At 26.3% G+C, this 13,516-nt stretch overlaps 4 protein-coding genes across 4 annotated transcripts; 3 read left to right on the top strand and 1 right to left on the bottom strand.

Annotated features, from left to right (window-relative positions):
• Positions 1 to 4,241: 4,241 nt before the first annotated feature.
• OCT59_013267 (uncharacterized protein) lies at positions 4,242 to 4,679 on the top strand (the record flags this gene model as incomplete). The annotated part of the gene is made up of 1 exon (XM_025328360.1): positions 4,242 to 4,679. The coding sequence occupies one exon, from the start codon at positions 4,242 to 4,244 to the stop codon at positions 4,677 to 4,679; it is 438 nt and encodes a 145-aa protein (XP_025166967.1).
• Positions 4,680 to 5,961: 1,282 nt separating this feature from the next.
• On the bottom strand, positions 5,962 to 7,276 carry OCT59_013266 (uncharacterized protein; the record flags this gene model as incomplete). Its single annotated transcript, XM_025308590.2, has 2 exons — positions 5,962 to 6,664; positions 6,732 to 7,276. 2 exons carry the CDS (start codon positions 7,274 to 7,276, stop codon positions 5,962 to 5,964), a joined length of 1,248 nt encoding a protein of 415 aa, XP_025166966.2.
• A 1,212-nt stretch (positions 7,277 to 8,488) lies between these two features.
• OCT59_013265 (uncharacterized protein) lies at positions 8,489 to 8,770 on the top strand (the record flags this gene model as incomplete). Its single annotated transcript, XM_066140695.1, has 1 exon — positions 8,489 to 8,770. The coding sequence occupies one exon, from the start codon at positions 8,489 to 8,491 to the stop codon at positions 8,768 to 8,770; it is 282 nt and encodes a 93-aa protein (XP_066001553.1).
• Positions 8,771 to 11,807: 3,037 nt separating this feature from the next.
• On the top strand, positions 11,808 to 12,704 carry OCT59_013264 (uncharacterized protein; the record flags this gene model as incomplete). Its single annotated transcript, XM_066140694.1, has 3 exons — positions 11,808 to 11,910; positions 12,012 to 12,069; positions 12,350 to 12,704. The coding sequence occupies 3 exons, from the start codon at positions 11,808 to 11,810 to the stop codon at positions 12,702 to 12,704; spliced, it is 516 nt and encodes a 171-aa protein (XP_066001552.1).
• Positions 12,705 to 13,516: the final 812 nt, after the last annotated feature.

Below are 13,516 nucleotides of genomic sequence, written 5' to 3'. Positions count from 1 at the left end.
TGGAGTATTTATTAGATACCCATGGAATAACAGGTTTATCTCATTGTGTATGGCGTATACACCGATGGATTTTATACTTTTTTATACTTTTTTTATACCGGTGGAATAATTTACAAAAAAATCCATCGGTGTATACATAATACCGATGGGATAATGCGTGTGATCTACCATACAATCAACTCACTTTATAACGAATTTTTGACTGATATAACGAATTTTTTTAAAAAAATCTTGTTATACTGTACCTTATACCGTTTAACGAAGTAAAATCTACAAATAAGATGACTCTTCTTATACTGAATTTTTTTTAAGACAAATTTTTTTTTAACTATAACGAAGATATTTGTGCGACATGAAACCCTTTCACGTTGTAATAAATAACATATATACCAAAATATACCATATTTTCCAGAAATTTCCCATATTCTACCATATTTTTGTGAGCCATTTTCTTTAACAATAACATTTTGAATATCATACACTATTATTGTCTTTTTCTTGTTTATTTCTTAATTTGTTCTTTTACATTTAGCTAAAATATTTAATGATTTCGAAACAATTGAATTCTCTAATTCTTTTTTTGTTATATCTTATTGCAACTTGTAAGAAGACTTCATGTTTAACTTTTTTATCACTTTTTTTTTTCTTTAAAAAAAAAGAGATTTGGTCAATTGACCAACTATATGTAAAAAGACTTTGGGAGAAAGAATAATTTGCTTAAATATAAAAAGAATGAAAAAGAATAATTATTTATTTAATGTGTGAACCAAAATTTTTTGTCTTTTATTAGTATTTAATTATAAATAAATAAATACAATAAAAAACGAAATAATGGCAAAAAGTCTTTTTTATTTCTATAAACTGCCCGTTATTTGAAGTATTTACCAATAATAAATAAGTAAAAAAAAAATTCAACTTATAAAACTGAAAAATAAAATATTTAGGAAAAATTTTTTAAAAAAAATATTTTTGATTAAAACCAATTAAAATTATTTTTTTTTTTGGTTTGAAAAAAGAAAAAAATTTTGGTTTTTTTTTTAAAAAAAAAAATAAGGTAATTTTAACGCTGAAAATCACCTGGTCATATGATTTTTAAAATTTATACATGTAAAGTAAAACTGATTTTTTAATAAATTATAAATTAAAAATTTTCCTCTTTACTTTATTAAAGCATTATAAAATTTGATAGCTAAAATGTTGACCAAAATGGTGAAATTATATTCTTAGCAAGAAAAATTCGAAAATTAGTACCATTATGAAAAATATGGATATCTTTGCAAACATAATACCTACACTCATGAAAATTAAAATGTAAGTGTTTTCCACCTTGCTGAACAATTTCCACTTAATAAAGAAAGTCGATTTCATTTGAGTAAAGTAGTGAAATTACGCTCTGAATTTAATAAACAAAAAATGAAAAATTCGAAAATTATTGCCATTACGTAAACGCAAATATCTCTACAAGTATATACCTACGCTCATGAAATTTAAGATATAAGTAGTTTCGACATCGGTGAACAACTTTACTTAATAAAGGAAGTTGATTTCATTTGAGCAAAGTAGTGAAATTACGCTCTGAAATTAACAAACAGAAAACGAAAAATTCAAAAATTATTGTTATTATAAAAAACATGAATATTTCCACAAGTATTATACTTACGCTTATGATATTCAAGATATAAGTAGTTTCGACATAGCTGAACAACTTTCACTTAATAAAGAAAGTTGATTTCATTTGACTAAAGTGACGAAATTATGCTCTGAAGTTAGAAAATATAACACGAAAGAAATTTAGAAATAGGATAAATCTAATTGTAACAGCCTGTTACGCGTCTTATTTGTAACAACCCCAATTTTATCCAATTAAAATTTAAGATCAGGCGTAATGTAAACAAAAACAAAAGATCAGTTGTGTATTGCCGAAACCTTCTTAATAACTGCTGAAACCTATACGGAAAATGCCGAAACTATATTAAATCATATTAAAAATCCTGCCGAAACTTTGCCAAAACTGCCGAAACCCTGCTGAAACTATAGTAAACATATAGTAAAATCTTGCCAAAATTTATCGCAGGATTTTGGAGAGGTTTTGGCAAGCAACCTTATGTGTAACTAAGACAAAAGAATTTTTTAAAAAATTTCAAGAAACTGCTTATAACTTAAAATTTTGTCTATGAAACTGTCTTAAGTACATTAAGTAAAAGTTTTCCAAATTAAATTTTGCATATAAAAATTTTATTTGTGAAACACATATTAAATTTATTATTAAAAAAAAATAAAAAAAGGATGTTACAAATAAGATATGTAACAGGCTGTTACAAATACATTTTTTCTTAGAAATAAATATACTATGAATTGTATAAAATACCTGTAGCTTCACAAGATATAAGTAACAAAACTGAGTCAAAGTGTTTAATATGTGTTAATAACAAAGCTTTTAAAATTTTTTTTAGAATTTTTTTTTTATAATCATAACGTGATAATAAATAAATAAATAATTGTGAAATGTAACACAAATCAAGAGGTGAATTTCACCTAAGGTGATTAAAATTAAAAAATAACCTAGGGTGAATTTTAAATTAATTCAAAAAATAAATAAATAAATTTCCGATTATGAGAACCGAAAAAAAGGTACTTAACTAGGAAAACGGAAACCGTTGAGAGTCCTTAATGCACTTAATAGTAACAATAATTTATAAATGGTTGACAAAACAAAATGTGTTGCTAAAAATAAAGCGTTACAAAAAATGTGATACAAAACATAAAGCAGGGGCTAAATTATAGTGATGTAGGTGGAAGGAAAAATACATGGGTTAAACTGGTACTACAGTTACATACAATAAATAGTCCTTCACTACGCTCCGTCCAATAAAAATAAATTTCCCAGTTATAAGAATTAAAATAAATTCCTGATTTATAATTAATACTTTATACTTATATTAAAGTATTACTTTATGCTGTATTAGTTATATAAAGTGTCCTGCATAAATTTTATAGAGTGATTTACATGCAAGAAAAATATAGACGCCATATTCAGTCAAAATAATGCAACCAAGGCAATTTTAACTATATGCAGTCCATTATTTTCGGTTGAAAACAAAAATTCCACCTGTTGTACTTTAGCTAGTGAAATATGATTTGATTAATAAGACAAATTTACAGAATGTACGGAATATATTGGGTGCAGGCATGTCACGGTACAGCACGTTTGTAAAAAAAAAGTAAGATTAGTATTAAAAATGATAAAAAGTAAACAATAAAAATAATAAAAACCTAACTTACCACAAGAGAGACTGAAAACCAAGACAGTAATTAATAATATCTAATCTAACATCATACAACTTTTTTGTTATATGGTGCAAGTAAACTATACTCAACAATAAAATTGTAGTACTAAAAAATCTTATAAAATTTTAAAAAATATTCTTCAAGACAAATACTATCAAATTACTGGTCAGATATTTGAAAAAAGATCTGTATAAAAAGTTATAAACGTTTAAAACTAACCAATTTTTATATGATCAGCCTAAATTTGAAACAAATTGAATCACATATGCCCTATCTTATTGGTCAAAAATTTTTATAATTCAGGCCGAAATTATGATATTTCAATGCTGGCCCGAATTATCACATTCATTTGATGAGAAAATTCCTTTAACAATGAGAAAACCTTCTGATTTATGAGAAAATCATCACACGTTTACTGATGCCATGTAAAACAAAATGACAACAACAAGTTAGTAAGATACCTAGGAAAAAAGGTTGTTATATATTACAATACCATGTAATTTAAATATGAAGAGTTTCAATGAATAAATTTTTCGTTTTGACATAGATAAAATATTATGTACGAAACAGTGTAATATATAAAAATTCTCGTTTTTTATTGGACAAGGTCTGATCACGTGATATGAAAACTTGCGCCAGAAAATTGAAACATCATCACGTGATTGTCGAGTATAGTTTGCACCATAAAGATAACCTCTTACGTTATAAACAATGATGAACAAGCAGATGCTAACTAGCAAATCATTAGTTTCAGTTACTGTACACAAAGTGGCGTAAATAAACATTAACTTTAAAACAAACAAATGTGTTGTACCACGTTGTGGTAAGCAAAAAATTATATTCCATGAAATTTTTCTTTATAAAAATGGCCCAAAATTTTCTTCCACCCAAAAAAAATCGGGTCAACTTGTCTAAAACTTATTAATAATAATATTAATTCTCAAATTTTAACTATGAATCAAAATACTTTACAAAATAATCAAAATAATCTCACTTTTACTGAATTCAGTAATTTGCAATCTACTGTTATTCAACCGGAACATTCTTCTTCAAATAATAATAATAATATGAACGTCAACCCTTCCGATAATATTTTCCCAACATTTCATACAAACAACAATTTTTCTGGTCAACAACCCATTTCTAATGAAAATAACGCTCCGATTGTCCCGCAGTACTATGTTGGTCCGCAGCAACCTATTGTGAACACTTCTCCACTTAATTCATTTAACATGGCTAGTATTAACCCAACTCAATCTGAAATCCTTAGTTTTGACATCCCAGGATTCAAAATTATCGTCATACCTACTTTTTCTCAACAGAATAATACTCATTTGAATTATCCTTCTTCAGATATCACAAATACGCAATTTACTCAATTTCAACGATAAATTTCTGAATTATAATTACATAGCATATAACCAACTTTTATTTCTTAATCCTTTTTATTTCTTTTATTACTTTTATTTTTTATTAGCTTTATCAGTATCTTTTATTTACATTGTATTTCTTTATATTGTATAACTGTTATGTCATTTTAAATAAAAATTATATTTATCCTTTCAAACGAAATAAACCTTGACCCAAATAATTTTAATCACATATGGCATAAATTAATGCTATATCTCTTCTTATTTTATAAATTTATATGGCACATTTTGGAATTTATTATTTTGAGAATTACTGCGGTTTGTCATTTGTCATGTGATTAACTGATCTTGATGAGATCACGTGTAGTCGTGTATATCACATGATAGACAAGGTGAGCTAATTGTCACTCATTAATCCCCTGCTTTGATCGATGCCCCCTGCAATATTTATAATATGCACCAATCGAAAATTTATTATTTTACTAACTTTAATAACTTCAATAGCACTATAAAAAAAAATTTTTTTTACAATATTTAATAAAATATTATTAGTATCAGCCAGACAATCGCGACTAGTACAAATATATAATTTAGGATGAATAAATCTTAAATGTTTCTAGTCGTACTACTCGTGTAAAGACGTTTGAAAAAACATTTGCTTCTTGATATTTCTTTAATTCGTTCTAGCAAATATTTTTTGTTTAGCGTTTAAATTTTCTTAAATTGAATTACTGTTAATCCTTCTCCAGTTAAATATAATAGATTTCAACAAAATTCTCACAATTTAAATTTTAACTATTAATTTTATTGAATTTTTTTTTTAAAAAAAAAACCATGTTGCACTTTACTGCGCTTCTGAATAACAACGGAATCGTAATTTAAAGCGTTACATATATTTTACAATTTAATAACCCATAAATCTTTTTTCAATTTCTTTAAGTTTTTTATTTCAATTCTTATCGGGATTCCAATCCACCGCATTGCTGTTAAACATGGTACGATTTATGAGTTAATTCTGGGATAGTGATTTTGTTTTAAAAAAAAAAAATTTTTTTTTAAATATAAAAGCTGCTCTTCTGTGAAATCTTTAAATTTTACGTTACGAGAATCTAAAATTTATTTGCCCGGTATAATTTATAAAATATTCATTACTTATTAATCAAAATTTATTTGCATATTTGATATCAGGATAATATTAAATATATGAACTGTATTTAATTTTATAAAAAAAATCATGTATAGAATTATATCACCTTTATATTTGTAAAAAAAAAAATAATAATGATCGTTTTATCAAATCTACCTAATAGTGATCGATAAAACATTTTAGAAAACTTTCTAACATCGAAAATTTATGAACAACTAAAAACATAGTTTCTAATCTTTCAATCCTCCTATCATTTTCTTTCATATCCAATAATTGACCACCTTTTTCTCCAAATATTTTTATAACTTCATTACGAAAATGAACTCTCAAACCTTGATTTTCTTGATTTCTTTGCAACTCCTTATCACTAATAAATTCAAAAGGTTCATATTCTATTTCTTGAATCCAAATTGGATAATCACATAATTCCCATAAAGTTCCAGTATGTGAAAATTCCCAATCGATAATACCTATAATTTTAATATCGTTATCAACAGAAGAACGTTCAACAAGTATATTTTGCGCATCAAAATCATTATGAATGAGAGTGAAAGGAAGTAAATCTATTGATTCAAAAGGATTATTCTCTGATAACTTGGATTGAAGTAAAGCCAATTGCTTTACTAGTTTTTTTGTTCTCTCTTCTGCATCAGCTAAAATTGTATTCATTTCATTATTAAGATTTTGTACACCATGAGTTTCAAAGAAACTCTTTTCCTTTTGAATTAAAGCATCAAACCATTCTCGTGAACTTTTAAAAGGACCAGTAAAACTAGGGATAATGTCTCTTCCTTCAATATAACATAAGGGACTCACAATGGGCCCAACTTGGAAAGACATATATGGAGTTAAAACACGGCTAAATGAGAAGTTTATTAGAACCATTGAATAACCTTTAAAGATGTTAAATACAAAATCAAACAAACCTTAATAAATATGATGATTTTTCTCGTATGGGTTCGGATTGATCATTATTTATATAAAGACAACCAATTTCATTAAATTGACATTTGGTCCATATCTCAAATAATATATTGATTATTTGGTTTAAAACACACTTTTTATTTTCAATCGACAAATCATCCCAAATTCGATATAAATGTTGACCAGATAAACGTTCCATAAAGATGTATGGAGATTTTATAATATTATGTGTAGTACAATCCCAATCATATACTTCCGGCACTTTGATTTTTGTATTTTGAGCGATATACTTCATAGTTGCGACTTCACAAGCTAATTTTGCTACAGGATGAGTTGAATCACGCGGAAGTCTGGCAATGCAATCTGGTCCATTATCAAATTGTAACAAATGAATTTCATTATTAAACCCTCTTGTTAATCTGCAAGTTTTAACACAATGTCTATCTAAACGACTAGAAGCTAACTGTTTCAACATGTCGAAATCCAAGTCTAACGTAGGTTCATCAGAATCTTCAGATTCACTGAATATTTCTAATTTGCTATCCATTATTTTGTATATATTAATTTTGTATCAATGTGTTAAAAATTATTAAAAAGTTTAGTAAAAAATTGAAGAGTTTACGTCCGATTTATCAAAAATTTAATGGTTTAAATCAAACAATCTTTGTAAATAGCGATATGAAATGAAGTAAGTTCATTGGTTTTAATAAAAATAAAATAAATTAAAATAAAAATAGGGGTTTATGTCTTTAAATCAATCAATATTTATTAATATTGATATATGTAAGTAAAATAATAATAAAAAATCATCTCCTTATTTAAGTGATTGCCGATTGATTTATAATGATGTAGAATGATGTAAGGTCACAAGTAAATTTAACATATTTTATTGTATTTATAAACGTAAAAAAAAAAGCCAAAAGTTGGTTCAAAAAAAAAACATCATTTTTGCCACCATTGTAAAAGCATCTCCAAAAGTACTTCTGTTGCGCAGCACTGCAATGGATATGTGATAGAACATGATGGGTATGTTCAGTTATCTCGAATATTTACTACTAACTAAAACTAACATCTTTATTATTTTTTGTGTACGTAGCGAGCCATTAACCCAATTATAAGGGCGAGCTTTGTTATAAATGTGGCGTAAAAGGCCCTTGTTCGGTATGTGGAACTAATGAACATCCATATCAAGAAAAGGTATGTAACCCTTCAAAATATGTCGAGAGTGTTTGTATGGCGTGTATAATGGTTGTTTCATATCATTTTTTTTTTCTTTTTTTTAGAAAAAAAGCAAAATATAATATAATAAATTGAAATAATAAATATTTAATAATTTTATTAATATAATTCTCAAGCAATTTTGTCAATTTTAAATTTTTTTTAACGAAAAAAAAAATTGTATTATTTTTTTTAAAAAAAAATTTAAATGATTTTACATAGTAAATTTAACAGATCGTTTTTTTTTATTTCTGAAAATTATATTAAAAGATAATATTATTATTGCTTCAAAAAAACTCAAAGTTGGTTGCGTCATTAGCCGATTGCGCCATTAGCCGATAACTTGTTATTAAATACGGCAAATCGAACTCTAAATGTCCGGAATTCCTGTCTGGTGATAAGCCCTTTAACAAAAAAAGCCGAAAATAAAATAATTAAAACATGGTTAGCAGACCCAAAAAAACATTAACGAAATTTATCTTACCATTTAGGAAATCCATATTGATACTGCATTGTTAGTCCTGAATAAGAATAAAGTATTATGACCATTACGGCAATTTTGCGTTGTTGTATCATTAAATTCTCTGGTATTCCATTGAACGAAAGAGTCGTAGGAACTAAAAATGGAATCAATTACAAACGAGATGACGTTGATGTTGCTGCTGTTGATGTTGCTCTCACGAACGGTGTGAACTTGAAGGATAAAATTCATGTTGTTGATATCCGTTGTAATAATCTTGCGTCAGTGGATAGGGATCTTTTTTGTCGGAACTTTGATTTTTACTATATTTTCGTTTTTAATATATCAGTTGTAGCTTGTTAATGTTTACTTACACATATTGCTTCTAATGGCGAGTTTCCCTACTTTTGTCCTTTTAAATTAAAAGAGTTGACAATTTGTTTTAGATTCCGCTTATTCATTATTTTTTAGTTTTTTTTTTAAGTTGTAAAAAGAGAACTGATTTAGTCAGTATTTGTAAGTTACTTTTATACTAAAATTATATTGTTTCTTCCCCTTGTTATGACATAACCGACATAACTATATTATCAAAAAAAAGTTAATTATTATTCTCCCAATCGACCATCATTTTTAAAAAGTACATTCACTTACAATATTGGATAGTGTAATCAATGGCGTATTTTTGCATCAGTTAAAATTTTTTTCTTGCATTAGTTAAAATTTTTAAGTTATTGTTATCATTTTATTTATTTTTATACATATTATACTCAAATTTTTAATTTGATTATTAGACAAATAGGAATTTAAGGGGAAGGAGGTTAAACAACATATGATATTCTGATAAAAAATTTAAATAATAAAATAATTAATAAATTTGTATCACTAACTTTCTTTTCAACAGTACTTTTCAACAACTCTTTTTCGATAAAACATGTTTAAAAAGCAAGAAAATTTAGTAAAAATCTATTTTCAATAATTAATATCATATAGGTACTTTAATGAAATACTCACTGAAAGGGGAACTGCCAAAAAGATTTCACAACTAGAGGTTCCTCATTATATCCATATTGATGAATTCACAATATATCTTAATAGATAAGGAGCTCCTTAATGTGGCTAAAGATTTCTTCTCTTTCCCAATTGATATTAGTGGATACGCGGCCATTGGGCATCTCAAAATAATCATAAAGAATGCGAAAAAAAATACCTTTGGTAGTATTAACGCAGACAAACTGATTTCCGAGACATTTCAAGCTCAAAAGTACGTTATGTTGCTGTGTACTTGAATAAAATTTTAATCATTTCTAAATATTCCATTGAAGAAACCGTTAATTTGGATGCGGCTAGCACTAGTAATAAAACATACAGTATATAAAACAAATTTCAAATACTGTTGAAATTATTGGTGGTTATAATATTAGTCATTTCGTTACTTTCAATCTTAACAACCAACATAGAGATCAAAATAGTCAATGTATTTTCCACTCTAATGATGTTCAAGAATTTTCATTAGTGATGGTCTTTTAAATAGTAATCTTATTTCAAATGGCTTTCACTCTTTATAAGGTAGCCTTGTAAAACAACTAGTAACCCAGTACCAATTGGGAGAGTCTATGTTGTTATAAATCTGAATTTTGGAAGGTACATTTGTATGAAAGTCATGATCACCATACTTTATATTTGGGTATTAGATGTCATATAAATATGATTAATACTTTGAATTATGGTAGTATTAAAAGAAGTAATGATGATTGGTATGTGAGTGAATTTATTAGGTATTGTAGAGATGGTGCCATAAGAGGTTTTTTTACTTTTTTCATGTCGATTAATTATCAACATTGATCATCTTGCGTAAATGCTAAAATCAAGGAAGAGAAAGGGAACATGCTTTATAAATGATATGCCTTTTATGATTTTTTATGTCAAATTAGTGAATTGATTTTTAATTTTTATTATTACAGTAACAAGGAAAATGTTATTTTTAACTTTGCAAATTAGTAAAATTGAAATTTAATTAATAAATCACCAATTACTTTATACAGTATAACCTAAATACCTATTTCTTGAATGAATGATACTACTTGTGTAGGAATCATACGTGGAACCCTAACTGAAAGATTCAACGATCTATGCTTTTTATGGTTCACATATAGGATAATTATTATTGTCGAAAATTGTTTGATTCTTCTGTGATACGTTCTACAGAAGATTTCCATAACGCAATTTTAAACTTCTATGAAAATTAATTAATTTAAATATATTTAATCATTATTTTTTTTTTCTTACATATAGGAAATGACTTATTGAATTACTGTTTCTTTTTAAAGAGGAAAATTAATATTTTTAATTAATTTTTTTAAACAAATATTTGTTTTCGTTTTATTGAATTAGTAGTCTTTGAAAGACCTTCTTTTTAATTCTGCTTAAAGGAAACCTAAATCTAGCTTTCTTTGGTAAGTTCAATTTTAGGGGAAATTCTCTTTAAATCTTTTTTCAGCAAGTAAACTACTTCAAATCTGATGATTTTTTTTTTAAGAAAAGTAAACCTCTTTAATTTTGTAAATTAAATTTATATTTAGGCTTATTATTTTCTCAATAGTAATACTGTGAATTTAAACAAATGAATAGCTATTAAATAAATGCAATTATAATTTGATTGCATATCGGCGGATTTGATTACTTTTCGTTAAATGCTAAATCTGAAAGATTTTCATAATTTCCGTTGTCCAAAATTGTGTTTGTAATACCAAAATCACCCGATAGACTATCATTTGACTAATGAGTAAAAAATCGAAACTTAAATAAAGTAAAACCCATTCCTTATCTTACCTGCATAGTAATTTTAGGGTGTATTATTAGAAAGTAAGCATGCTTTAATAAAACAAAATGTAAAATAGAAAATTTATATAGTCACAATAGGCTATGAATATTTTAAAAGTATTTTAAAACTCAATGAATATTGTTTAAAAAATTTTTTTTATGATAATTTTTATAAAATTGTCAATTTTTTATATTTTTCAAGTCATATAACTAATTCACATTTATTTTATTGTTACACATTATAGGAACTTTACACTCAAATAAACTGATTGTAAAACATATATACTTTCAATTTTACCAAAAAAAATTCCAGAAATTATTGTGCAAAGTGAGATCCCATGACGGATATTATCAATATTATCAGAATCATATTTATTAAAACCAAAATAAAAATTTTTTTAATGTATTTTATTACGCCTTATGTAATGCTTTGTGTAACAAAAATATCAAAAAATTAACATGTAATCAAATCCGCCGATATAAAAATGATTCAATACATTGTGCGATCAAATATTTCAAGATAACAGATAACAAAAATCAAAAAAAAGTTCAAATTGGGGGATAGTAATATAAAAATAGTATGTATATCTGGAAACCAGCTTTGCCGAGTCCTGCGATAAGACCAGCTTTTATGGCTTTTATGCTGCAAGAAACGGATCTCCGGATGGGGATTTTCATTTTTTGTACGTATTTTGGCGCTTTCTTATTTTGATTGTGTTACTGTTTGCCTAAAACCTGATAAATTAAGGAATAAGGAGACATATATTTATCACGTGAAATATAGTCAACAACTTATTTTGGTTAGAATTTGTTTGTTTAGAATCTCTGTTACATCTAACCAAGTATTGGTTATAGATAAAGTCGAATTGTATAATTTGCGCACGTTGAGTACTGTATTTTTCCTTTCTACTACAAAATGGTCCAAAATTTCTTCCACCAAAAAAAAAAAATCTGTTCAATTATTTTATAAATTTCCATTATAATAAATATATCCTTAAATTTCGTCCAAAAAAATCCAATTATGAGTTAAAATACTTTACGAAATAATCAAAATAATCCCAATTTTACTGAATTCAATAATTCGCAATCTACTGTTATTCAACCGAGATATTCTTCTTCAAGTATTAACTATAATGATGTGAATGTCAATGTCAACTCTTCTGATAATAATTTCCCAACATTTTATACAAACATCAATTACTCTGATCAACAGCCCACTTCTAACGAAAATATCTCAGCTCCAGTTTTCTCTTCGTATGCTCCGCAATATGTTGGGCCGCAGCAGCCTATTGAAAATATTCCTTCTTCATTTGGTTCATTTAACATGACTAATGTTAACCCTTCTCAATCTCAAATCCTTAGTTTTGATATCCCTGGATTTAAAATTATCGTCATACCCACTTCTTCTCAACAACAAGATAACACTTCTTTGAATTATTCTTCTTCAAATATTACGAACAACCAATTTCAACAATAAAATTTTCTGATTTATAATTACATAACATGCAACTTTGGTTAAGCGTAGTTTTATTTCTTAAATCCTTTTTATTTCTTTTATTTTATTTTCTATTCTTTTTTTATATTTATTTTATTTTTACCCTGTATTTCTTTATATTGTATAACCGTTATGTCATTTAAATAAAAATTATTATTTACCCTTCCAACGAAATAAATCCACCTTTTTAGTAACATTCGTTCCATTCATAAACGAAATAATTCTCAAACCGTTTATTGAAATATCATACACGATATAAAAGGAACATTTTATTATTTCTCTAATTACGAGTTAAATTTATATAATTTATATTCAATATTGCAAAAATTGAGGGCGGGCGATACGAGTTCAACTTTTTTCTGATTGCAAATCGCAATATTCACGTCTTTCAGTTTAAATCTTCAATTTAATTGAGAAGAATTTTGAAACTTATCTAAAATTCTTTAGTGATACCGTACATCCTTCACAACATTTCTATTCCTCCGTAACCTGATGAATTTATGGCAAGTTTATTTGTAAAGAAAATAAAAATAGAAATAAAAATTGTTTTTCTTGCAAAAAATAACTAAGTAAGATTCCGTTCAAGCACGCAACTGGGCGGATACCACCCTATCGTAAACCCTGCAGTGCGCACTACCATCCCTTCATACTTACCATACATAATAATTTTTTGCAAGAAAAATAAAACAAATAGATATATATATATATATGATAAAGCTAATACTGTTTAATTTATTGTCATTAATAACTTTTTGCGAGCAAGTTAGTAAGTCTTTTTTTAAAAAATCACAAAT

This window comes from Rhizophagus irregularis, chromosome 20 (genome assembly GCF_026210795.1).
Source record: "Rhizophagus irregularis chromosome 20, complete sequence".
Classification (NCBI taxonomy): domain Eukaryota; kingdom Fungi; phylum Glomeromycota; class Glomeromycetes; order Glomerales; family Glomeraceae; genus Rhizophagus; species Rhizophagus irregularis.
This window is presented reverse-complemented; position numbering and strand designations above follow the sequence as displayed.